The sequence below is a fragment of the Eleginops maclovinus genome, chromosome 6 (assembly GCF_036324505.1).
Source record: "Eleginops maclovinus isolate JMC-PN-2008 ecotype Puerto Natales chromosome 6, JC_Emac_rtc_rv5, whole genome shotgun sequence".
Classification (NCBI taxonomy): Eukaryota; Metazoa; Chordata; class Actinopteri; order Perciformes; family Eleginopidae; genus Eleginops; species Eleginops maclovinus.
In genome coordinates this window covers 4,731,400-4,757,698 of record NC_086354.1, presented here as the reverse complement: position 1 = coordinate 4,757,698, position 26,299 = coordinate 4,731,400, and the positions used below count along the sequence as shown (strand labels likewise).

General features: G+C 38.4%; 2 protein-coding genes across 3 annotated transcripts; one reads left to right on the top strand and one right to left on the bottom strand.

The window, feature by feature from the left end:
* Window positions 1-128: 128 nt before the first annotated feature.
* Window positions 129-4,838, bottom strand: imp3 (IMP U3 small nucleolar ribonucleoprotein 3). The gene is made up of 7 exons (XM_063885381.1): window positions 4,582-4,838; window positions 3,068-3,175; window positions 2,598-2,672; window positions 1,217-1,296; window positions 1,056-1,107; window positions 823-895; window positions 129-680 (listed from the first exon to the last, which is right to left on the bottom strand). Exons 1-7 carry the CDS (start codon window positions 4,716-4,718, stop codon window positions 654-656), a joined length of 552 nt encoding a protein of 183 aa, XP_063741451.1. The 5' UTR covers window positions 4,719-4,838; the 3' UTR covers window positions 129-653.
* A 556-nt stretch (window positions 4,839-5,394) lies between these two features.
* On the top strand, window positions 5,395-25,973 carry slc35a3b (solute carrier family 35 member A3b). 2 transcript variants are annotated; one of them, XM_063885086.1, is made up of 8 exons: window positions 5,395-5,617; window positions 12,745-12,966; window positions 13,040-13,182; window positions 16,086-16,208; window positions 16,363-16,537; window positions 23,847-23,965; window positions 24,112-24,245; window positions 24,633-25,973. In XM_063885086.1, the coding sequence occupies exons 2-8, from the start codon at window positions 12,762-12,764 to the stop codon at window positions 24,724-24,726; spliced, it is 993 nt and encodes a 330-aa protein (XP_063741156.1). In that variant the 5' UTR covers window positions 5,395-5,617; window positions 12,745-12,761; the 3' UTR covers window positions 24,727-25,973. The 2 variants fall into 2 exon arrangements, with proteins under 2 accessions (XP_063741156.1, XP_063741155.1); XM_063885085.1 differs by having other exon boundaries at window positions 5,421-5,617; window positions 12,723-12,966.
* The last annotated feature ends 326 nt before the right edge of the window (window positions 25,974-26,299 follow it).

Sequence of the window (26,299 nt, the reverse complement as noted above, 5' to 3'; positions counted from 1 at the left end):
ATTTGAAGGAAGTATTGTAGCGCTGCAGAGATTTCATATTTCTGGGCCTACAATACTATTCAACCGACTTCAAATTAAAGCATATCTTTTGATACAAAATCTTGGAAAAAAATAAAATCACAAAAGGATAATGTTACTGTATTTTTTAATAAAAACTGAGAATGCAGCAAAAATCATTTACTTATATATATTGTTATTACAATATCAGTAAGAAAGGAATTGGATTGTTTTCCCATATCGTTCAGGCTTTTTACATACAGGAATGCAGCTCATGTTCACACAACGTGAGGCACAGGAGAAACAGTCACCTTAAGAACCCTGAGCTGCTCTGCAGGACCAGGGGGGACAGACCATGTTGGGAGAGGCTCTGCTGGGAACATGAGGAAACAACTGAGACTGTGTGTTCTTCTGGAGGAGCAGGAGAGGAATCCAGACCTTTTGGATGGTTAATGCTCAGTAGATCAGATTTCAGTTGCAAATGTTGGCACCACTAAAAGAGGTTTGGTGAACATTTTGTAGTCTACTCCTGTCCTTGTTTAGGAGAACTCGTTTTCTTTCCACACTTTCCGAGGTTTTCTTCAGGGTTGTTGGTTTCTTGATGTTACAGTCAGGTCTTTTCCTCCAGGGTGATGAAAAGATCTTACACCACAGATTTATGCCAATAGATCAAAGTCGTCCCTCTGCAGAAGAAACACAAATAACATCAGCACAATGCTTTGCTTTTACGTGATTATGAATAACACATTTCAATGACTGGTTCAATCACCAGGTGGTGATTTTCATTGAGATAACGGTTACAGCTGATCCAGAAAACTCTCTCACCTCATCATTATAATTCAGGACATGCTGCTTGATCTTAGAGGAGTCCACCCAAGTGACGAAATCCTCCATATTTCTGGAAAATGTCACAATGAAGTGTGAAAAATGCATCCATTGAGATGCTTTCCATATGTATTTATACTGCCGGTATGGAATGTTTTTGTGTCATGCCCTTTGCTGCATGAAGTAGTTCAAAACAAATTAGGAGAGTTCAGAACTAAATGTTGTAAACCAACCTTGTGACGAGAAATGCTGGGTCTGTGATGATCTCCGGGCCAACTCGCACATCTGACACTGGGTCAAGGTCAATACTGCAAAAATATTTATACCCTTTGACGTAGACAAAACTAACTTATCTCTGGAATTCCAGACACAACAATGCTGTAGTGAAGGATACGTCCTTGTTCGATGAAGGTGATGGCATTCTTCAGGTTCTGAGCCATACGGAGGTTCAGCATGATGCTGGGCAGCCTCCTCCTGAAGGAGTCACACACATGGATTTAAGGACAGAAAACAGACGAGTGATAACTAAGGTCTCAACTGAGGATTCTGTAGAGCGGTGCAGGGATTTTGTAGGCTGACCCGGATATTAGCATCGCAAGGGTTCCCTCAATTAACCCATTTAAGCCGGGAAAGCGTTGCTGCATTTCTACCATTAAAACCGGGAGCGTCATTCTACCATTGAAGCCGGGAAAGCGGATGCGTTGTTTTCTGGTACAGAGCTCTGTGGTATTTATTTTCTTAGCTCAATGAAATGCATCAGAATATACACGTGGCATTGATTGGATTTTTTTCTAACAATCATGGCCGACTTAGACTACCGCGGAGGGAATTCTGAAGTTAGTGAAGGTAGGGATATTGACGATCTGCACAGCGCTGATGACATTACTGCTGACTACTTTGAACCCGTCGAACCAATCGACCGGGATTTATGGTTAAGACATATGTTTGAAGACGGCGACGATGACGACCATGAGTTTGAAGGTTTTGAAACCGAGTGGAGGACGGCGAATTACCACTCTAATCCACAGAGTTTTTTCAACCGCACCCCAGGGGGGAAAGTTGATTTACCTGCAGAGACCACTCATGAAAGCCACAGCTGTAAGCTCTCAAACACTTTTTGAATTTTGTTTCTATCTGCTACAGAGGCTGAGAAATCAATTAGTAGGCGTTGACACAATTGCTGAATTTCCAGAAACACTTCAGGTTTTAGGGGGTTCTTCTAAAATCGCCCATAGGTTTTCCAGGCATTTTTTCCAGGCGTTTAAGGCCTAAATGGGTTAAAATGCAATGGGATTTTGCCACTGGATTTCCAAATATTGCAGAAAAAAGTTTATGGTACTTTCAAGCTTTGTTCAGCAGGCTGATCTTCACATATTAACAGAACTTTTATGATTTTTGAAGATGCCGCAAACCGGAAGTAAAAAGCTAACATTGGGCTATAAACAAACTACATCATGGTCGCATGGCTGCGCATCGACACCGCTAAGCTAAAGGTGGCTAATATTTTTGTGATGACGTTGAGTAGTCTCATTTAGCCTCTTGTTAGCAGCCGCCATTTTTATGACACAAAGAAACTTTGTGTATTCACCAGTGGGGTAATTACTGACACATTCTATGTCCTTAACTTATTTCTGGAATATTACCAGAAATAAGTTCAGAAATCGGTGACTTCGAAATGAGGGACAACAGAAGTGCTAAAATGATAACTCATTTCCAAGGGCTCATTCCTGCACCGTTCTACACAACGAGTATAACGTGTGTGTGTGTTGGTTTACCTGCAGAATGAAGAAGCTGTGACTTTCTCCGTCAGGGACAGATTCTGTTTGGTCGGTGTGAGGCCGATACCGTACCTTGTGTGAAGAAACAAAAAAATGGTCATTTAAAAAAGGATAATGATGTCAAAAACGTGTCCAACTAGGAGCCTGCATGATGGAGCCAGTTCAACTTAAAGCACATTCATAGTTTCACACACATGTGCGTACTACAATATGTGTATGTGTTTCATTTGTGTTTTCATGTTGGTCACTTGGTCGTTGCTATGTTGATTATAGCGACAGGAAAAAGTCATGGCGATCTAAATAGTTGAAAAGGAGGCACCTTGATCACACAGAAAAAGTTCAGCTCAAAGGGAGCAGAACTGCTTTCTCTGGTTTTGTGAAACAAGCCACGAGTGTTGACTTAAAGGAATTAGATGGATGGTTCTGTCAGGGTTAACATATCACAAAGAGACTTGGTAATAACTCACAGTTTTTCCAGCAGTCGGTGTGTGCTCTGAGCTCTGAAGCCATCCTTCTCATCCAGGTCTCGGATTTTCTGGACGAGCTCTCTGATGTGACGACTCAGCTTATTATACCTGTGACAGAAGAGGAAAACATACTCTTACTAGTCGATAAAAAAAATGTATAGATTAGTTTTTGGTTCGTTTTTTTGCATTTTAAGAAACTAAATGGTTACAGAGAATACACAAAGATAATAATGAATTAACAAAGTTACATTACAATTAGTAGTATAGTTAAGTAAAAAAGATAAAGTAAATAAGTTATGGTTTACAGAAACAAATACATGATTAATTATAACTAATAATCATTTTAATGTTTTGGGTTGTATATGTCACCCATTTTTCACCATCTATCGTTAAAGATATGATTTATAATTCTGAGATTTATTTTCCAGACCATATGTTTCATTTAAAAGTATTTTTAGCTTATTAAGTTGAACCAACCAACAAATTCTATGTAATGTGTTTAATTATTGCTACTCTTGTTACAATGAATAGATAAGATCTTTCTTTTTGATTTCTCCAAGTACTATGGAGGTGGGTTTTTAATTAGAGAAATATCAATAAAAAGACTGACATTTCTCCAATAGATATTTTACTGAGAATCCAGCTGACCAGGTAGTTTACATGACCAAATGATATGATTATGGTTTGCTTTGTGTTCACCGCATTCTCTCCAGCAAGATGCTGTTGAATTGAATAGTCTTTATACTTAAAATATAAAATAAGAATCTTGTATTCTTTTCAGTGGTTAAGATAGGCTAGTTGTGTACAACTGTTTTTGCACATTAGTTCCCAATTCTTAGAAGGTATAATGCAGGAAAGTATAGTTTACATTAATGTTATACATTGATAGCACTTTATCAGGATGGTTACCTTTCTGTAAGTTAATTTCAGTTTAAAGAGTCATACACATTAAGCATCAATGGGTTATTGGGCTTAATATGTCAATGATATTTAACTGTCAGTTGCTCCCATTAAACAAAGTAGAATATGTCATGGACATATCAGTGGTTTTTACATTATAATTATATTTAATGAAATTGCTTTAAAATGTGTGTGTATAGCCAATACACTTACACAATTCTATTTTTAAATATTGATATTGGTAAATAAAATAGCTAGTCAGGAATATGCGAAAGATGTCTTGGGGATGCATAAAGGTTCACTACTTAGCCTATGGAAAACTCTGTTAAAGACTCTATTATCAAACCAAGCAACGATTAATATGATTATTAATATTACATTTACATTTAAGAAAGGTTGAACAACTGACACCGTCTTCATCAGTAAGTGTAGCTAACAATGTCACTGTTAGCTAGCTCAGTTTACACCTAACGATTTCGGAAGTCAACATTAACCTCCGATACATGTGTTGTATTTAAACTTAACATAAGAATGTTTAACGTGGTTTCATCGTTGCTTGGCTTAATAATGGAGTCTTAAACAGAGCAGAGTTATCCACAGACGGTGTTTCTTACTTGGTGTAGTCCTCTCTCTTCTCAATGCGGTACTTCCGCAGCACTTTGACCTCGTGCAGGTTGTTGTCCACCTCCCAGTTGATGAAGTCCACCTTCTTCAACAACTTCTGCTCATGGTGCTTTAATTTACGAACCATTGTTACACCTTTGGCTAACTGAAAACTATTTATTTACAAGACATGCAGGATGGGATGGACAGAAAACACCGGAAACACGTGTTCTTCTTCTTCGGTGAAAATGTAAGGCCGAACATCAAGTCAGCGTGGACCACAGCGCCCTCTATCGCGGCACAACAGTAAACACTTTCGAACCTGAAAAGCGAACCCGTTTTCCCTTTAATAGAAATATAACAGTAACTCTGGATCGAGCCTTAAATTAATACAAATACAACGTATTGAACTGAGAAAGATTATTTCCTGTGAGGGCTTCTTGTATTTGTATGTCATTATCTGAGTTTTCAATTTAATATACATAATTGATTTGGTTTCACCTGTAGTCCCGGCGTTAAAATGCATTTTAGGCACAAAGCGGAGTAGTCATAAACATGTAGTGTCAATTCCAAATGAAGTTTGTACACGCCAACGGGACATTTAATTAAATGTATTAAAGTCCTGATAAAATATGAGTCAAAATGATCTTCTTTTGTAGGGTAGTTTTAAATTAAGGTTGCTTAAGGTGTAAGCTTTATGATACAATTACTTGAAATATGATACGGTTTCTCGTTTCAGGCAGTATCGGTAAATTCTCAAAACACACTTTTTTTCCTCCAGCAGGAGTCACCAAATGTTTTCACCTTCAGGTCAGTGCATTTGGGTTTTTCGGTCAGCAGTGAGAGAGTCCTGACTGTGTAGGCTACTGCAACATGTTCCAACTCACTGTGAGGGAGTTGTCTGTTTCACTCACTGCCTATCGCTCGGATTAGTTTAGGTAGTGTTATGATATGTGTATAGGGGAGCAAAACGGAGAAGACTAAAGAATGTGAGCCGATGTGCATCTGTACACTTTGACCGCGTCTCCAGCTGAGACTACCCGACAGGTAAGAGAGTGTGGTGGGGAGATTCGGAGGAAGGGGCTCCTAGGCATGGATGGTCAAATTTACACTATCAAAAATCAGAAAAGATGCTCAATCGGACAGGGTTTTTTTAATGGTTTTGTTAGTGTAGCGACTTTATTTAATTTTCCAATCCGTCAAGCACGGGCGTAGGATGTGTGGACATGGACCGTGGTCTTGGGTCCCCCCCTAACTTTCTTAACCGCACTATTTGTTTTGCATGCATTTATTTATTTATGTATAGGCAGAGATTGGAAGTAACTACATTTACAAGTATTTCAAGTATTGATTTTCATTGTTTACTCCTTTTTTTGTTTGGTTTCATGCTCAATCAGTCCCATTGTTAGCTCTTTTTTTATTCTTTTGTTCATGTAAGTTTCTTCCTTGTTGGTTCGTGTGTCTTCAACTGACATTGTAAACTATGTTTGTAATTTGTGAAGAGTAACATCTTTTATTGTCCATAGGGCAACTAAACTACTAAAACTTTTTTTTTTTGATTACCTGTTACATTTTAATTGATTTAGAAACCTCTGGACTTAAATAGCTCATCAGAGTCTCAGCAAGAATTTTATTTATGTACAATTCAAAACATTTGGGTCGTTCCAGAATTGGAGGAAATTTTTAGTCCCCCATGTTAAAATACAAATAATCCTTGCCCAAAATGCTAAAACATGCACTTATATACTATAAAGTGGTTCCAAAATATTATTTAAAGTAGAAAATAGCTCAAAAACACCCCCTATAATGGCATTTTTTGCTTGTCCCAACTTCTTGGTAATCGATTTGCAAATACAACATTTGATATAAGCTATTTTTAACCTTTTAAAATTATTATTCTGTTGATAGATCTCTATTGTATTTGTAAAATCAATTTGTTGAATCATCAACCTATTTTAAATAACAGTAATTTTGCACTGGTGTGTCCCTCAACATGCGCGCAACCCTGTTACCCAAACCTTTTTAGATTGGCAGAGGAAGTTAAAAAACTGTAAGTCAGATGAAACATAGGAAATAACATTAGCCATGTGCTACTGCCATGGGTAGAACAAAGCTCAGTTTTCTGTTTTCTGTTTCTTATTTATCGTATTCTTTCAGTCTAGAACAAGTGTGGCACTCTTACCCACTCAACCCTGTTACTCACATTATCACAGTAAGACAAATTCAATTCAGAGTTATCTTTCTTTAGGTAAATAACTCAGTTTGTCCTTGCCTTGAAAGTAGCATTACATTCTGCAGCTAGCATGAATTCCTAAATGGTAAAGCTAAAATAAGCATTGATTTGCAACCCTGTTACTATAATTCAATCAATCAATCGATCAATAGGAAATGACAGAAACAGGGTTGCGCAATAGTTGTACAATTTATATATTTTTTAGAAAAATTAGATTTATATATAATTTAGCATAATCTACATGTTTTAAACATTTCCCAGATTCCTTTTTTTGTTTATTTAAAGTGGATTGCTGTTGATTTTAAAGTTCTAGCCCCCATTGAGCGCTGTTGAAAAGCACCAAATTAAATATCTAATAGAAAGTGTACCATTGATGCCTGAGCTGGCCAAATCATTTTTTGTGATGTTTTACTACCTGTTTTTATAAAGTACATAACAATCAAATGAAAACAAAGGATTCATTTTTTAAAAGTTTTGATGTCAAAATGTCCTCTGATTCTGGAATGATCCATGTACAGTATTAGTTCTCTCAGAAATGTTAATATTTTAGGAAAAAAGTAATATGGCAAGATAGAAGTTGTGATTTAATGAAAATACAGTCAGCTGTGCAGAGACATCTGCTGAGGTACTGCAACACCACTTGGACAAACCAAACTCAGAATTGCAGAACACCTAGAACAAAAAAAACAAAAAATGAAGATGTTTATTTATAACAAAATTTACATTTGCTGATTTCATGTTTATTTTGGCTGGTCGTGCGTTATTACCTGTTGTGGCGTACATTTTTTCAATTTAGCCTATATTTATTAACAATATATTGGGGAGGATAATTTGGCCTTGCTTTCAATACCCTTTCAGGCCCAGTTTCATCAAAGTTCTTATTAACCGTAGAAAGTAATAATAAAAATCAGAGAAGCCTGAAATTAGATGTTTGCACTTTAATAAAAACTGTTGCTTTTTATTCATTCACTCGCTCTTCTCCCTCCCCCTTTGCCTCGTGACGGATCTACATCCTGATGATGTGAATGGTCAATGTTTATTCAGTTCAACTCCCATTTAAACAAACAGATTCTGTTCTACGTAGACGGCAGCACATCAGCTCTTTCCTAGTTATAGGCTGCCTAAAATTGACTCATATCGTGCATCTATGGGAATGCACGGTATTCACTTTGTTACAGTAAAAGTCCTGCATTCAAAATGTTACTCAAGTAAAAGTACAAAAGTTTTAACATCTAAATGAACTTAAAGTACCAAAGGTAAAAGTAATCATTGTGCAGATTGGTCCATTTTAGAATAATATCTCTGATATGATTTGATTTTAATTATAATAATAATAAAAATAATAATAATTTTATTCCATTTTATTTATAGAGCACTTTTCTAAAAACTCAAAGACACTTTACAGAGGTACAATAATTCAAACAACACACGTAATATATTTAAAACCATTAAAGTGTTCTCAGAGCTGGTAAAGGTGCAGCTAGTTTGAATGGCTTTGTATACTGCAGGGTAGCTGCTGAATTTACTGCAGGTGAACTAAAGTCTGATTTAAGGGCTGATTATATTTACCATCATTAATCCAGATCTGTAAAGTCAATAAAGGGAGTTATGAAATGTATCAGAGTATAAGAACACTATTTACCTCTGCATTGTAGTGGAGTAGAAGTTAAAAGTAGCAGAACATGGAAATACTCAAGTTAAGTACAAGTCTCTCAAATTTGTACTTAAGTACTTGAGTATATCTTTGAGCAAAAACTTGCAGTTCCAACATTGTGCCATGATGTTGCCCAAGGATACATCGACATGTTGGCTGCAGTGGCCTCCTGATTGGTAGAGGATCACATGACTACAGCAGAAGAACAAAGCCACTTATGACACAAGTACTGAAAACAAAGTAGATTCAAACATTGTCTTCCCTGCGTTATTTTTCCCCAAAACCTTGACATACCAACAATAACTGAGCTAAGGAAGGAAAAACTGTATTATAATCACACATGGTGGTGATGCCTGCTGGAAGTGTTAGGAGGGGCTACTTATTAACAAGAAGAAACCAAAAACAATTCTGGAATCCAAAAACATATTACCCTGTGAAGAAAAAAAGGAAAATAACTTCATAACACAAAAACAAGGACAGCTCAAATAACAAGGTCATTGTAAACTCACTCTACATCTGATTCCCTGTTCAAAGAAAAGCTCTAATCTGAGCGCCACATAATGTCAGCATGTAAGAAAAGGATTTTTCTCTTAATTATTAAGCATGTCATTGAGCATTCTCTGGACCTAGTATTACAGTTATGAAGAGTACAGGCAACTATTAACCTAGAAGCACGCTGATTGATAATATTTCTACCCTGAGCTGCAGGTCTACTGTCAATAGTCCTACCCTTATGAATTCATCAATCACTGAGTTTTAGAGAAAGCATCTAGTAAATAACAAATAATATAATTCACCACCGCCCTCAGTTTGTAGACATGATTCAGGCTGTTGATCTGTTATTTGTGGTTCACTTCCAAAGGTTTCTTGTGGATAGTGTGCCTGGAGATTTCTTGTCTTGGATCTGTTCCTGGTTGTTCTGCCTCTTTCTCATTGTCATTGTGATTCTCAGTTACCTCCCACCTCTGCAGTGCTGAATAGGTGGCTGGGATCCCCGTTTTGTTCTCTACCACACATTGGTGTGTAAACTCTTTTGTGTCTGTTTGTGATGTGTTGGTCCCATAGTCATTGTTTTGGTCTCTTTGTGGCAATGATGCAAGTGTTCTGTTCATTGAACCTGGAGTACAACATCTGGACTCTTTTCAGTGGCAGGTAAATAAGCATCTCACAAATCAAACTTAGACATAGGCTGCCTGAAACACCACGATTGGACTCCTTTGTTTACTTCAGTAACATATTGACATCACTATGTAACTCTCACGCTTGTATTGGCTGGTGCTCCAATACATTGTATATTATAGGCTAAAAGGAGGGACATCTCTAAGCGGTTGATCAACACAACAGAGCCGGCCACCTAACCAATCAGAGCAGACTGGGTTCTGGTTTCAGACAGAGGGTGAAAAGAGGTGCTGCAGCACAGACAGTATGAGAAAAATAAAGAGCTTTCTGAACATTAAAGCATGGAGACATGTCCCAGGAGAGACATAAGATACAAATATGTACCTGAAAATGAGCAAAATAGGGCCCCTTTATTAAATCTGTTTTCATTTCCGTACATTTCCAGAACAGAAATGTAAACATTGGTTGAAACTAGGTTCAACATTCTGTTTATGTTGACACATAATCATTTTTAATGAAGGAATTTTATCACTCCATAAATTAGAAAAATACTGTCGACAACAGCCATGAAGAAAAATGTCTGAACTTTGTTAATCCATCAGAATGTGTATAGGAATGAAACCGGAAAAAGTTGAGTATTTGTGGATATTTCTGGCTTAGAGTATAAGAAAAAACTAATCCCCCCCCACCCCCTAATAGCCCAAACTCTTAAAATGAAGCAGTGCAAGACAAAAATATGTTGCCTGTTGTGTCTTTATTAAATAACTTTCGAGCTTTACATTTAAGGAAAAATAATTATGAACAGAGTGTGTGAGTAGCCTTGTGGCTGTCAAATGAAAATGAAAGTGGATAGTGTTCCTAGAAAAGCTTGAAAAGAGAGGAGAGTTTGTTGGTGGGACACACACACACACACACACACACACACACACACACACACACACACACACACACACACACACACACACACACACACACACACACACACAGAGAGGGATTGTGCAGCAGTGCCCCTCTGCTAAGCAACTGCCACATAAGGAGGTCAGTGTGTTGAACACGCCCGACCCCTTGTTCTGTCAGCACTTTTTGGCCTTCATGGCTTGTTGTATATCCTCTCTAAGAAGTATACCTGTGACACCGGCACTATAGGATGTTACTTTGTGGACTTTACCGCTCAACTTATCAGTAAAGGTGAAACAAAGATGATTCAAACATTCTCTTTACTGTGTTATTTCCCCCAAAATGTCAGTTATCTTAATGTGCTTGAAATGAGAGATATAACTGAGATAAGGAAGGAGTGAGTGTATTATCACACAAAATAGTTGGTGCTGAAACTGTGGTGGAGTCAATAACTGTTAGCAGTCAACGTCCTTCAGTTCCTCTTCACTTCGAAGTGACTGACTGCAGAAGTGACATCACTGCAGAAGTTTAGCATGGTTTGGCTTATATTATACTCTCTGCGCACAATATATTATTTTAAATGATATGGCACGTGGATGAGGTGACGAATTACAGTGAAATCGGCTGTTCAGAGATGCCTCAGTCAGGAAATGTAACACAAAAATAGGGAATATAGGGTAATAATGATGTCATTAATCCCAACCTAAACATTAATGCAAGACGGCCTATGAGTAAAAATAGGCACTTCAACTATGGACAGTGGCTTTGTTGAAGGCTGATAGATGAGATACAAACAGTTTGAGTAGAAAAGACATCAAACTTGTTGACAAAGGAAGCCTTGACAACTTGTGACTCAGCAGTTTGTATGTGACGATGATGGAGAAGTTTTCAGCTGCACTCTTGAGATTGTGTTCTTTTGCATGTGTTCTTTCAGACAGAAGGTTTTTTCTCAGACTGTTAGGAATCTTCTTCAGTATGACTTATATACACCGAACTTTCCAATTCAATTCCTTTCTATAGTTTGAACATTTTTACAGAGGGGTAAGTTTATATTATTCACAGCCTGATTTAAAGTTACTCCCCGAAAACATGGCGGAAATGGATCATTTTAAGGCTGTATTGTCGGTACAAATAGAACAAAGACTTATATTTCTGAAATATGTATGCATTTCATAAGATAATGCCCTTATATGATATTGAAATGTATTTTATAAAACTTGAAATGCAAAAATAGCCAAGCAGTTGGCTAATCACCACAGAGCCAGCCAGCTAACCAATCAGCACAGAGCCCAGCTCTGGTTTCAGACAGAGGGTGAAAGAGGTGCTGCAGCACAGGCAGTATGAGAAAAATAAAGAGCTTTTTGAACATTAAAGCATGGAGACATAAAACATAACCTCATTTGTATATTTGAAGTTTCAGCCTTACGATTGACATTTGAGATAATATTTGCATACTACGTACACTGTATGACGATTTTTCCTTTTGAACTTACTGTGCTGTAAAATAGTCTATATGTGTTTTTAATCCTGTCCTCATTATTCCTGTTTCTGCCCTGGACTTTGTTGTATGTGCTGCAGGACCGCAGTCTGTCACAGGAATGCCCTGCACTGCCCCAGGCTGCACTTTCTGTTTAACTGCCTTTTAACTACTGACCAGCATTCCTAAATGTCCTAAATGTGTTCCCCCTTCGAGTCTTCAGAAACCACCAATCTATCCTCCTTTGAATTGAACTAAGGTTTACTTACTCATTTATTTTGTGTCCACTTATACAACTCAAATACACATATTATATATTATTATGTAATATTTTGCTTTGTTCATGATAATTATCTCTGTTTACCTTTGTTAAAGCTCTCTTGTGTAGCATAACATACATACATGTATTTCCCAAACCTACACACAGTAGTTACAATATTGATGCGACAGTTCTGATGATTTATAATGAGGAAGGATTTTGTTTTGTTAGGCTAGCTTCATAGTTTCAAATCCAAGAGTCAAAGACTTTGCTCCTCCAATAATGCATCATAAAAATACTGTAAGAAGAAACAGAAATAGTAAAAATGTGACAGCAGAGTTCACAGTTTTACATGATTGATTGACATTGCACAGAAATGCCCCGAAGCAGAAGTTGGTTTTATGCTTTAGGACCCTCTCCATGAGTCTTTCATTGGTAGGAGCTGCAGGGTTGAGCTTCGATCCCCTGACTGTCCCACACTTTGTTCTCTCTTTATATCCGTCCATCCCAAAGACTTCCTTGTCTGCTACCTCAGACCCTGAGTCCTTCACGATGGTGTTGCCCGTGGCCCACTCGTCGAGGCTAAAGTATGTGTCTCTGGGGGTGTTGGTGTGGCAGACCACCTCTCTGGTGCTCACCATGCGCTACTCCCGCACCCTGAAGGAGGACGGCCCGCGCTACCTGGCCTCATCCGCTGTGGTGTCAGCCGAGGTGCTCAAAATCCTTGTCTGCACCCTCATCGTCTTCATGGAGAACAGTGAGTAAGGCCTTTTGCTAGCTTTTTCTATTCAATCCCTGGGTGGTCTCCACTAAAACACTCTGTCTGCCAGATTTCAGCATGCGGCTGCTGAAGGAGGAGATTGTGAACAAGCCCGTGGAGACCCTGAAGCTGGCCATTCCTGCGGGGATCTACACACTGCAGAACAATCTGCTCTATGTAGCCTTGTCCAACCTGGACGCAGCCACGTATCAGGTAACTCATGAATGAGCCACCTCAGGTTCACTGAGTGTGTGTGTGTGTGTGTGTGTGTGTGTGTGTGTGTGTGTGTGTGTGTGTGTGTGTGTGTGTGTGTGTGTGTGTGTGTGTGTGTGTGTGTGTGTGTGTGTGTGTGTGTGTGTGTGTGTGTGTGTGTGTGTGTGTGTGTGTGTGTGTGTGTGTGTGTGTGTGTGTGTGTGTGTGTGTGTGTGTGTGTGTGTGTGTGTGTGTGTGTGTGTGTGTGTGTTGTGTGTGTGTGTGTGTGTGTGTACTGAACTCTAAGTACTGAATGAACACTGTCTGAGAACAGCCTGCCCTCACACCAGGACACAAAATGAGTTAATGTTTGTCACAAACATGAACTAATATTAAGAGTTAACGAATGATTTATTAACATTGATAAAGACCTTAGTTACACTCATCAACTAATTTATTTGAAGATTGTACCAGAAAACCAGACATACATATCTTTATAGATAAGGAGGTGTCCCTCCACTCTGAAAAAGCTTGAATATTTGTTTATAGTTGCACTAATTGTGCAATTTTTGCAGAGTGTCTCTTCTTATTTCTAGCTGCAAGCCTCTGTTGTATGTTCCTCTTTTGTTCTGAGTATTGCAGCATCTCTGCCAGTTGCAAATATGAAACTCACCTTTCACTCTACATTCACAGTGAAGGAGTTGATGTATTGTATGCTTGTCATACAGTGTCAAAGAATTATAGCTCATATTGTGCTGCCTTACTAGAGAAGAAACAACATTCACTTATCACCAGAAGATTGCAAATAATGGAAAACAAAGCTGAATTTCTAAATGACCTTATTCTCAAGTCGGAATCTGGAGAAATGTTTACTCATAAGAGCTTCTCTTACAATATGTATGATATGAAATCATGATACATTTAGTAAGAGCAGAAAATGATTTAAAATGATCAAAAATGAATCAGATTCAGAAAAATATTTGTTAATCTCTGATTGTATTTCCATCATTAAAAGGGCCTCACTCTCCGTCTCTCCAGCTACACACTTGCAACACTTGACCTGTTATTTGACCCTTATGGTCTCACAAACAATTGAAACAAGTTCTTTGTTCACAAAGTGCTGGGACAGAACAACAAAAGTTGTTCAGACAACTTTCTCACTCCCTAATTACAGGTTGGTGTGATTTAGGTCCTCTTACTTTATGACAAGGGCAGAGCAGAGGGCAGGAGGTTAAAGATCACAGATAACATACTCTCTTTTCCTCTTTTTCTCCTTCTGTTGAAATTTCTCAATTCAATGATTATTGTGACCATGACAATTTGCAAGCGAAGCAAACACTGGGAGGCAGAGCAGGAGTTTATGGGCGTGGGAATGGCCCATTATTACATTCTCTCTTGTGTGTGTGTGTGTGTGTGTGTGTGTGTGTGTGTGTGTGTGTGTGTGTGTGTGTGTGTGTGTGTGTGTGTGTGTGTGTGTGTGTGTGTGTGTGTGTGTGTGTGTGTGTGTGTGTATTTGTAAGGATTTCTGTAGAGTGAAAACTGAAACATTGACTTTAATTAAATGTATTATGTCAACAGATTTCATATAACTATATTAGGTTAGTGAAAGCAATAATATGAAGTTGAACCTAATATAGTTGTATTTAAATGTAATATTGTTGACAGTTCTGTGAAATGTGTTGACAAAATACATTTAATTCAAGTCAACGTTTCAGTTTTTTCAGTGCGTGGTTAGCTCTTTTTCCCTTACTGTGTAGGGTTAGGGTTATATAGTTTGGTATATGTAAGGGACCAAAAACGTTGTCTATTTTTTAACTAACTAAAACTAGAGAACCTATTCAAAATGATTTTACCAAGACCCAAGGAAGTGCGCTGGATGTTAAAGGAAGTGTTCGTAGTGGCCAAAACAGTGTCAGCCATTGACTTTTATTGGTAAAGAGATGTCTGTAAATCAACTACCCAGTACACACTCTCGAATAGCCCTTATTTAAGCCATTAAGATCCAAGAGTTGTAACATGCGCTAAAAGCCAAATCAGAGTTATTTTGTGACTGAGCCAAGATCGGCAGTGACGTTGCAGATTGGAGGCGGGGCTTAGGCAAAACATAATGACTTTTTACTTTTGTTCTTGAGAGTCAGATCCATTTTGGCATAATGCGCCACCAAGCAACTCTCATAGGAATGAACGGGGTCCCGCCTCAAGAACTGTATCCAGTTCATACTTCCATTTATATCAGCCCCTTGGGTTTATGGACAACCGTATTGGCCATTGCCATCTTGGAGTTTTGTAACCTGAAGTGATATCAGAGGGTAGAAATAGTACCTTTTTATGCAACCAAAATGTTACAACTGTCATTGACTGAAAACAAACTGTGAAAGGGGTTAAAATTGTAAAAAGGAAACCACAACAACGCTCAAACAGAACCGCACAAAGTTGTGGTAGCGACCTGTCAATCACAAGGTCGTCCCACCCTTAACCAACCTCTAAATAGGACCATAATAAACAAAATGAACACCTGTATAGAACAAGACTTGAAACCAGCGATTAGGACCATAAAAACATTAGGAAAGTGTTTATGGAGGCAATACATCAGGTGAAAAGCAGGGTAATTGTCTCATAGACTTCTATACAGTTGGCAATTCTGCATTTCAAACTTTTCAGAAACAAAGGCTTATTAATGCTTGTTAAAGCTGGCATTGTCCCAACTACTACAGAATATACCCATTTATCTTTGCTTATTGACAGATAACCTCATGTTTCAGATTTTTAGAAAGATTAAAATCCCTTCACTACACGACTGCCAAGTAAAATATATAACTGGATAAAAGACGAGACAAAAGATATAACTGATGTTCCCATATCCATATTAACATACCTGACTACCTTGCTTTCTGTCTGGTGTGTTTTTGTTGTTCTTTATATAGGTTACGTACCAGTTGAAGATCCTCACCACAGCACTGTTTTCTGTCTCCATGCTGGGGAAAAGGTTAGGATTCTACCAGTGGCTCTCCCTACTGTTCCTCATGGCTGGAGTCACTCTAGTGCAGGTACCAGCGACACCAAGTCCCTGAGCAATTTAAATATACAAAGGCTTTTCTGTTTATCTGCTAAATGAACATGACTTAATAGACTCCTTAGATGTTTTAGTCATAAGTGAGTTATACAAATTGAAATTACTCTCTCTGTCCTTCCCTTCTTCAGTGGCCCACAGAGTCTGAAGTGAACTCTGTGCAGGTGATCCTGTCTGCAGGCTCTCAATTTGTGGGGCTGATGGCTGTGCTGACGGCCTGTTTGTCCAGTGGCTTTGCTGGAGTTTACTTTGAGAAAATCCTCAAGGAGACTAAGCAGAGTGTGTGGGTCCGAAACATACAGCTGGGTGAGTAGCCAAGGCCTCTGTTTGATTGGTGACATGCAAAGACAAAAAGAGTTAAGAAAGTTTTTACTTATTGTCCAAACAGGTGAGTTTTAAGTCTGCCATAGAAGAGATGTTTCTGTTGTTCTGAAGTCCATCTGGTGTTGTTTCCACTATTTTGGAACGAAGGCCGCAACAGTCTTGACTTTGTAGATCTGTGGCTGCGCCACCTTTGCAGTAGGGTGACTAGGTTCAAATGAGCCACATCTGGGACAAAGAGTATGGTACAATGTTGGACAAGTTACTGCGACGCTGAAAGTTATTTTCAATTTCAATATAATCTCCATACAAACGTATAAAATATACACTTTTATTGATACCACTAGTGTATAAATTAAGTGTTGCATGTAGTATGTCGCTTCAAATCATATTAAAAACTCCACTGGATTAGCTTTCCACTGGCTTCACCCATGAGTATATACGTTCCTAGACTTATTGTGTCTGCAACTCCTTTCTTTTAGTAGTTTCCATCATATTTCGCCAAAAAGTGCATGGTGCAGTAGAGGCTTGTACTGTTTTGTTTCATTAGGGCATGACAGACACTGAAAAAACTGAAACATTGACTTTAATTGAATGTATTATGTCAACACATTTCACATTACTGTATTTGGTTAGTTGAAAGCAATAATATTGGGTTTAAATTTTAAAAAGTTTCAACGTAATATTTTTGCATTCAACTAACCTATTACAGTTGACATTTGTTGACATAATACATTTTATTAAGGTTTCAGTTTTTTCTATAGGTAACGAGAATGGTGACAAGTTGGCGAGCCCTTGACCCCACCCCCCTGTGTGCTGCTTAACTGACATCTGACACAGCCAATGGTGACAGCCCTCTCTTGATTTCTACACTGCCATTGGATAAAATAAAATGCTTAGGAGTCCCACATAAAACAGGTCACCCTACTTTGCAGTGAGGAAGTGTATTACATTACATAACATTATTATTTAGCAATGCTTTTATCAAGGCGACTTACAAAGAGTGCAATCATCCATGAAGATACATACTCAGACAGAAAGAATCCTGCAAGTACATTAGCTTTTAATAAGTCAAACCTTTTTAAGTGCTGGTGCTTTTGCTTTAAATGAGACAAACCTTTTAGTCCTACACAGAGAGTAGCAAGCCCACCGGTGAGTGTGTGGCAAACATATCCTAAAAGTTCATTTGTATGGGTTCTTGAAAAAAAAATCTGCAACAAAAGCTAACAGTGCACCTGAGCAATGTTTGTTTAGGCAATAAAACGACTTGGTTAAAATTAGGAAAAGCTTGTATTTTAATTCAAAATGACTATGAAATTACCATTATGTGAGTAAGTAATTACAAAACAAAAAGTAATTATCGACTTCTGGTTTCACGCAAGACAAACAGCAGTATCCTGGTTTTGGACCCTCCAAAATATTTTCCTGTAATGCACCTTGTTGTTCTTTATACTGCGTCACCTGTCCTGTCTAGCTAAATTTATTTTTTGGTTATAGAAATTATATAGGGCATCACTTTCCAAAGCATACTGTAAGTACTGAATGAACACTGTCTGAGAACAGCCTGCCCTCACACCAGGACACAAAATGAGTTAATGTTTGTCACAAACATGAACTAATATTAAGAGTTAACGAATGATTTATTAACATTGATAAAGACCTTAGTTACACTCATCAACTAATTTATTTGAAGATTGTACCAGAAAAACAGACATACATATCTTTATAGATAAGGAGGTGTCCCTCCACTCTGAAAAAGCTTGAATATTTGTTTATAGTTGCACTAATTGTGCAATTTTTGCAGAGTGTCTCTTCTTATTTCTAGCTGCAAGCCTCTGTTGTATGTTCCTCTTTTGTTCTGAGTATTGCAGCATCTCTGCCAGTTGCAAATATGAAACTCACCTTTCACTCTACATTCACAGTGAAGGAGTTGATGTATTGTATGCTTGTCATACAGTGTCATAGAATTATAGCTCATATTGTGCTGCCTTACTAGAGAAGAAACAACATTCACTTATCACCAGAAGATTGCAAATAATGGAAAACAAAGCTGAATTTCTAAATGACCTTATTCTCAAGTCGGAATCTGGAGAAATGTTTACTCATAAGAGCTTCTCTTACAATATGTATGATATGAAATCATGATACATTTAGTAAGAGCAGAAAATGATTTAAAATGATCAAAAATGAATCAGATTCAGAAAAATATTTGTTAATCTCTGATTGTATTTCCATCTTAAAAGGGCCTCACTCTCCGTCTCTCCAGCTACACACTTGCAACACTTGACCTGTTATTTGACCCTTATGGTCTCACAAACAATTGAAACAAGTTCTTTGTTCACAAAGTGCTGGGACAGAACAACAAAAGTTGTTCAGACAACTTTCTCACTCCCTAATTACAGGTTGGTGTGATTTAGGTCCTCTTACTTTATGACAAGGGCGGAGCAGAGGGCAGGAGGTTAAAGATCACAGATAACATACTCTCTTTTCCTCTTTTTCTCCTTCTGTTGAAATTTCTCAATTCAATGATTATTGTGACCATGACAATTTGCAAGCGAAGCAAACACTGGGAGGCAGAGCAGGAGTTTATGGGCGTGGGAATGGCCCACTATTACATTCTCTCCTGTGTGTGTGTGTGTGTGTGTGTGTGTGTGTGTGTGTGTGTGTGTGTGTGTGTGTGTGTGTGTGTGTGTGTGTGTGTGTGTGTGTGTGTGTGTGCGTGCGTGTGTGCGTGTTTGCGTGTGTGTGTATGTGTTTAAACCTTATAGTAAATGTTATACACTGTTAAGCCTTGTCACCTTGAGGCTGAGTTTTACCACCAAGGATTAATTATTAAACCATATGAAACAACAGTTAAACGTTAATTAAGAAACTTTGAATCTAACAAAAAATCATGAAATATAGAAGTAATCATTAAAACTAAGGCTACACAAGCATTTCTTATGATGTAAAAGCTAAAAGGTTGCCAAAAATAGAGCATGTGCTTATCTTCAAGATTATGTTGAATATTGCTAACCCTGCTCCGGTTCTGTCATGACAGTGGCGCCCCTTAACACCAGCATTCTATGGGGTCAGATCAGTCTCATAAAACACAATGCACACAAAAGCATTCACACTTGTATTTTCAATAAACACACAAATGTGTTCCGTTTCACATACATGTGAATAAAATCCAAACACAGAAAAAAGTTTTACATATGTATTTATGATCCACAAATATTTGTTTTCCATTTCAAACCGCTGAACCTGCATACTAGTGGCGGCTCCTGAAAAAAATCTCAAGGGGGACAATTTTTTTCTGATTATGATTAAGGTGACCCATTCAACAGGTACGTTAAGCAAGACCATATCAATTTGTTGTTAGATGATTAACTCAGACAGAGATCTTTCCCCTCTACCTACATAAGTTACAGGTGGATAGCTATGGAAGAAAGTTGCATCCAGGAGCCTCTATAAGCAGAAATGGTGTGGGTCCACAATAAATTATTCTACTTGTAAAATATAAAATATTAATTATTTACATGAATCCAATGGTGTATGATGTAAAAAAGCTAAACAGGCCAAAAGATATGTCCAGCAACATCATAAAGACAGGGGTAGCATATTCAGTCAAGTATTTATTGACTGAACACCATAGCATGTTTGAGCTGCTCATCAAAAACTTCATCTAACTGTGCCACGAAGTCGACCAGTCAGAGAAAAATGCCAGGGTTGGTGGAGCCCTCAGTTTCATCTTTGCCTCGCAAAGCTAGCTCAAACACCACGCAGAATTTCACACACTGGACAAGCCGGTTGAGGATGTGATGGTTCTTGTTCACGTCATCATTGTGGCGACGAACAGCTAGCCTGTATCCCTCATCCAGTTGAGTGGCAATGTTCACCCTCCCAAAAGACGAAAATCTCAAGCAGAGAGATGGTGCATATCTGTTACACCAGTCGACGTCCAAGCCAGTGGCGGCTGGCCAATAGAGGGCGCTAGGGCGCCGCCCCACCACTCACCTCTCATCACATTTCCTTGAATAAGACATAAAAAAAATTAAATAAAAATGAAATAATAAAATAAAAATATTTCAAATATATGTATATATATTCTTTTAGATGTGCAAGATAAATATTTCATAGTTAATGATGAGTAAAGTTGTTTCGTTCGTTGACGTCTGATTGGTGACGTATTTCCGCCCTGGGGCGCAGGAATCTTTGCCCATAGACTCTCGTTCAAAGTTGTACATGCGCAGTAGCTCCTCTTCAATACAAGAGATAGGACGATGTTGGGGCGCACCTCTCCTGCGCCCCGAGCTGAATGCAGCTGGATTTGGCGGTGGGGCTGACGTCACAGCCTTCTGTCATAAAGTATGTGTATTGTCCATGTTATATATGATATATATTATTTAAATATATAGATATAGAGATATATCTAGAGATAGATAGAGAGATAGATATAGAGATATTTATTATATATGTATATTGGCCATCTGTATAGTAATATAGCACATCTGTATATTTGTTCATACTACATCTGTTTATACTATGCCAATTATTCCCACCTCTTTATACTGCCCTTATCTTTTTTTAATACATTTTGGAGTTATAGCCCCCCCTGGAGAATACTCCACCAGCCGCCACTGGTCCAAGCATTGCTGCCTGCCGTGCCACCTTCAGGGTGAAAAAGTATGCAGGGATAACAGAAGACTGCGTTGGCTACTTCACAGCCTGCTAGCCAGGTTTTTCGCTCATACCAATTTGTAGAAAATCCTCGGGTGTAGGTCTCCCCCCTTTTTAGAAACTTGTTGAATGGTTAAATTTGGTCTTGGAGGTTCTTGTTTTAATGCCAATTTATCTGGATGTGCACGCCGACTAAAAGGAACTTCTTTCAAAGACACAATGGAATTGCACTGAACGCTAGCCATCTTGAGAGTAGTAAGTGACTTGATCGAAGAAGCTGCCCGCTTTTTTTCGCTCGATTTTCAACCTGACTGAAATCGCCCCTAAAGGGGCAGGACCAAGTGAAGCACGACTTTAGTCTGATTGGACAATGACGTTTTTGACAGATCTAACGTCTAGAACACTGATTACGACTGCTGTTGTGTTAGGAAAAAAATACCCTCTTTTTCCCGTTGGTAGTGCGTCGCCAAAATCGCCCTAATACACAAACCGCTTTCTGTGCATGGATCGCTGTGCATTTGTGTGTGGGTTTTTTGAGACTCCCCTGACGGTCACCCGATTCGTACTTGTAATGTTTTCCATCTATAGCCAATCAGATGTCTCCTCCATTCTAAGCCAATCACATGAGCGCGCCCCCACGAGGGGTATGATTTCTTGCGTTCATGACGTAGCGCTTCATAGCGCTGTCCGGAGCTGACTGGTCAACTTCAACATTGCGTCTACCATAAGTGTAAGTGATAAGCGTCTCTGCGTCAGGCCTGGCGCCAGGATAACATTTCTTCAGAAAATAAAGTAATTTAATGTACCCATGCAAAAAGGCTGAACAATTACAACAACACAAGTAAAAGAACAAGTAGATATATATTTATGTTTCCTTTGACTTTGTAAGTTAACGACAGTTTCATGAAAAATTAAGGCCCCTTAGAATTGGGGGAAGTAATAATTTATAGTTATTTAATAAATGTGACATATTTTGTACTTTTTGATGGATGTATGAGGATCAAACTGAGGGGTCAAAAAATTAAACTGAGAGGGCAAAGCCCCCTTTTGCCCCCTTGTGGCGCTGATCCGCTCGAATTATTAAATATGTTTTAGGTATGAATTCTTGTGAGGTTAGTGATGTGTCACTGTTAGCATGGAAGTAATATGGGAGGCAAGTTAGCTATATAATGCTAATAGACTACCTAGGACCTTAACCGGTTAATCCTATTTAACGTCAGCTCTAAATGTTCAATTCCACTCATCATTAAACACAATGGAATATATATTGAATAATAATTTGAGCAGGAAACTTTGGATTCATTCATGCTAAGCTGTCCCTAAAAAAGAAAACAAGAGAATGTGAAAGAAGTGAAAGACATTTATGGCTAATGTTAGCTATTTAAGGTAATAATCCTAGGTAGTCTATTAGCATTATATAGCTAATTTACCAGCAAACACTAGCATTACATGCCACCCATATTACTTCCATGCCAATATAACAAATCACTAACATGTCAAGAATTCATACTCTACTTCATCAACGCAAGAAATCATACCCCTCGTGGGCAGGGGTGTAGTGGGCGTTGGACGCGGGGGTACGCCGTCCACCCACTTCTCCCGACGTGATATATAAAAAAATAATAAATATAAAATAGCTTAGGCTACAACTAAAAAAAAAATTAAAAAAAATAGCTTACAACTCAAATGTCAATCCGGAGATATTGGCAATGGTGAGAACAACCTACATAGGCTACATAAGACATCCCCAGTATGCCGTGACCTATATTGGCTACGACATGAACATAACATGAACATTCGATAATCGTCATCAACCTGACACTTAAAACAAGACAAAAAAAAAACAACGAGAACGTGGATGTGATGAAGCTGAATATATGTATGGCTTTTTGGGTGGGAGTGTGTGTGTGTGTGTGTGTGTGTGTGTGTGTGTGTGTGTGTGTGTGTGTGTGTGTGTGTGTGTGTGTGTGTGTGTGTGTGTGTGTGTGTGTGTTTGGGGGGTGACGTCACAAATAGCGTACCCTCACTTAAAAAATCCCCACTACACCACTGCTCGTGGGGGCCCGCTCATGTGATTGGCTTAGAATGGAGGAGACATCTGATTGGCTATAGATAGAAAACATTACAAGTACGAATCGGGTGACTGTCAGGCGAGTCTCAAAAAACCCACACACGAATGCATAGCGATCCATGCACAGAAAGCGGTTTGTGTTTGCAGGTTCAGTGTTTTGACACGGAAAACAAATATGTGTGGATCAAAAATACACATGTAAAACTTTTTTTCTGTATTTGGATTGTATTTACATGTATGTGAAACGGCACACATTGGTGTGTGCATTGAAATACAAGTGTGAATCCTTCAGACTGATCTAACCCAATAGCATCCCCGACGTCCTGAGTCTTTAAACTTCCTCCTCCTGGCAGTCATAAGTCTTTTGTGAGGTATGAAAAAAACAACAGAAGCCGAATCAACAGCTAACTAGTTAACAGCAGCTACTGATGTTAGCTAGCTAGCACCTAGCTGCTAGCTCCATCAGTATTCAATGCAGAGCAGTTTGGGGACGTCAAATGAGGAAAAGAGGTAACAGTTGCTTCTTAAAATATGACCAATTTACTCTCTTTTTCTCCTTAGGTTTGTTTGGCTTTCTGTTTGGCATTGTAGGAATGACAGTTTATGACGGCGAGAGGGTTAGAGAATCAGGAATGTTTCAGGGTTACAACACCATCACATGCACAGTTGTTGCCTTACAGGTTTGAATTAATATTTCTCTCATTCTCAAATTCGTCAAAATTCATTCATTCAAAATGTCTATGTACACTCCTCTATGTTAATTCAACGTTAACCTGTTTGTCTTGATTTTAGCTTGTCTGAGTAATTTCAAACTCTCTGTGTACAGGCTCTGGGCGGGTTGGTGATAGCGGTGGTCATTAAATATGCAGACAACATCCTCAAAGGTTTCGCCACCTCTCTGTCTATCATCGTGTCCACACTCATGTCATACTTCCTGTTGGAGGACTTCAACCCTACAATGTAAACACATGCTTGATTTGAGAATAATTACTCATAACTAAAAGAGCCATGGAGCAATGGGAGGGATTGTTTTTCGGACTTCTGTGGTTACGGAGCAAGGGTGTCATTCAAAAAAGAATGAGATGCCATCAGATGGTGAACAATGAAAACATTACACCTACTTATCAACATGACATTTATACCATTTAAGCATTGTTAGCATGTTAGCATTCTGGTTTTAGCATTTAGCTTGAATTACCAACATACAGCCTCACAGAGATCATGCTAGCATGGCTAAAAGACATCTTAACATGACATGATATGGGTTTTTTTCTCTTGTTTTTTATATGAACTTTTAATGTTTTTAATTTATTTTATCCTTTTTTTCTATTCCCACCTTTCTTCTAGTTTATTTTTCATGGGCGCAATGCTGGTTATTGCTGCCACATTTCTCTACAGCAACGAGCGCAAACCTGCTAACGGCAGCGCCATCAAAGTCTAAACTGTGACTTCTGTGAAGTGTGCTACAAGACAGGACTCCGAATGTTGAAAACCTGATAGACCCTTCCGGACTCTATGATCCGTGGCATTGAGTATGGCGCCATACTCAATGCCACGCGCGTGCGGAAAATATTCAACGGGGTATTTGGAAGTGATACAACCTGGCAGTGCCAAACATCTACAAATGGAGGCTGCTGGGGCTGTATGTTCTCTATCAGTTTCCTGACGAAATGGTGCTTTGCACAAAAGATAAATACCTTTTTCCTAGTGAATACTAACGGGAAGTAAGCCCAAGGTGGAGATAACTTGTGGACAGACACTGGCAGTAAAACTCACATACTGTCTGCACAACTAGTGTTCGGGAGTTACTTGTTACATGTATTTATTTAATTAAATAACAAAATTAATGTAATTGTAATCTAACAATTACTAAGAAAGACACATTTATTTCATAAATTAGTTTTAAAATGTTGTTGATTACTAAGGTTGCATTCCATTATATTATTCATGGTAAGAAGCTTATACTGTATCATTAATTTGATATGGTCTAATCTTATTTCAAATCAAATTAAAGAACTTTAAACCTTTGTTGTAAGAGTGGTAAAGGGAACAGTGTCGGGACATTTACAATGATTGAGTGTTTTGAGGACTTTTTTTGCTTTATTACCCAGTTTAAAAAATGTTTTAGAAAAGTGATCTAATGTTGTAAATAAAATACTTTGCTATCGAAATTAGTAATTACGTATTGCATCTTAAACATAATACATTTCTAAAGTGATCTCACCGAGAGTGTGAATGACAGAGTAATAGTAATGGAAATGATCTGTTAATGCAATTTACAGAGATTATTACGATTAAAACATGTTTTGTGTCTGTAAACCTTTATTTTATATATATATAAATATACCGGTAATGTATTTAAATGTAATGGGATGAAGGGAAAGGGGTTTATTATTAAACAAAAAGTGTATTCATGATGCTTACAGCTCCGGCCTCAGAGGGAAGAAACTCCTCGACAGAGCTTCCATCTAGTGGTGGAATGAGGAGAAACCTGCTGCAGAGAGGAGGGGGTGCCTCTGGTCAAAGATGCTGAATGTCCTTTTTTTTAAAAAATGAAATGAGATAAGATGGGACATGGCTGGGTTGACCTTGCTGCTCACAGTCTGAGTATTTCAATCAATAGCACTCATACTGATCTAAATGAAATGCAAAATAGAGGTCTTTGTGCGAGAACAAATGAATAAATTAAGGAATGTGTTTTATGTTGAAACAACCGGCTCTGCCTTGATCTTTTTTTCATACTTCAAAGTGAAATGAATGGATACATCAAAACTGTAAGTGTGTGTGTGTGTGTGTGTGTGTGTGTGTGTGTGTGTGTGTGTGTGTGTGTGTGTGTGTGTGTGTGTGTGCGCGCGTGCACAGGCTCTTACACACTGATGCATACACACAGAGCTAGGCACACCCATGAATATTTTGATCTGTTTTTTCAGCTCCAGTTGCAGCATGATGGGAAAACGAATGCAGTCTCTATAGCAACAGATGGCTGAAAGAGCTGTGGTGCAGCGACAAATGAA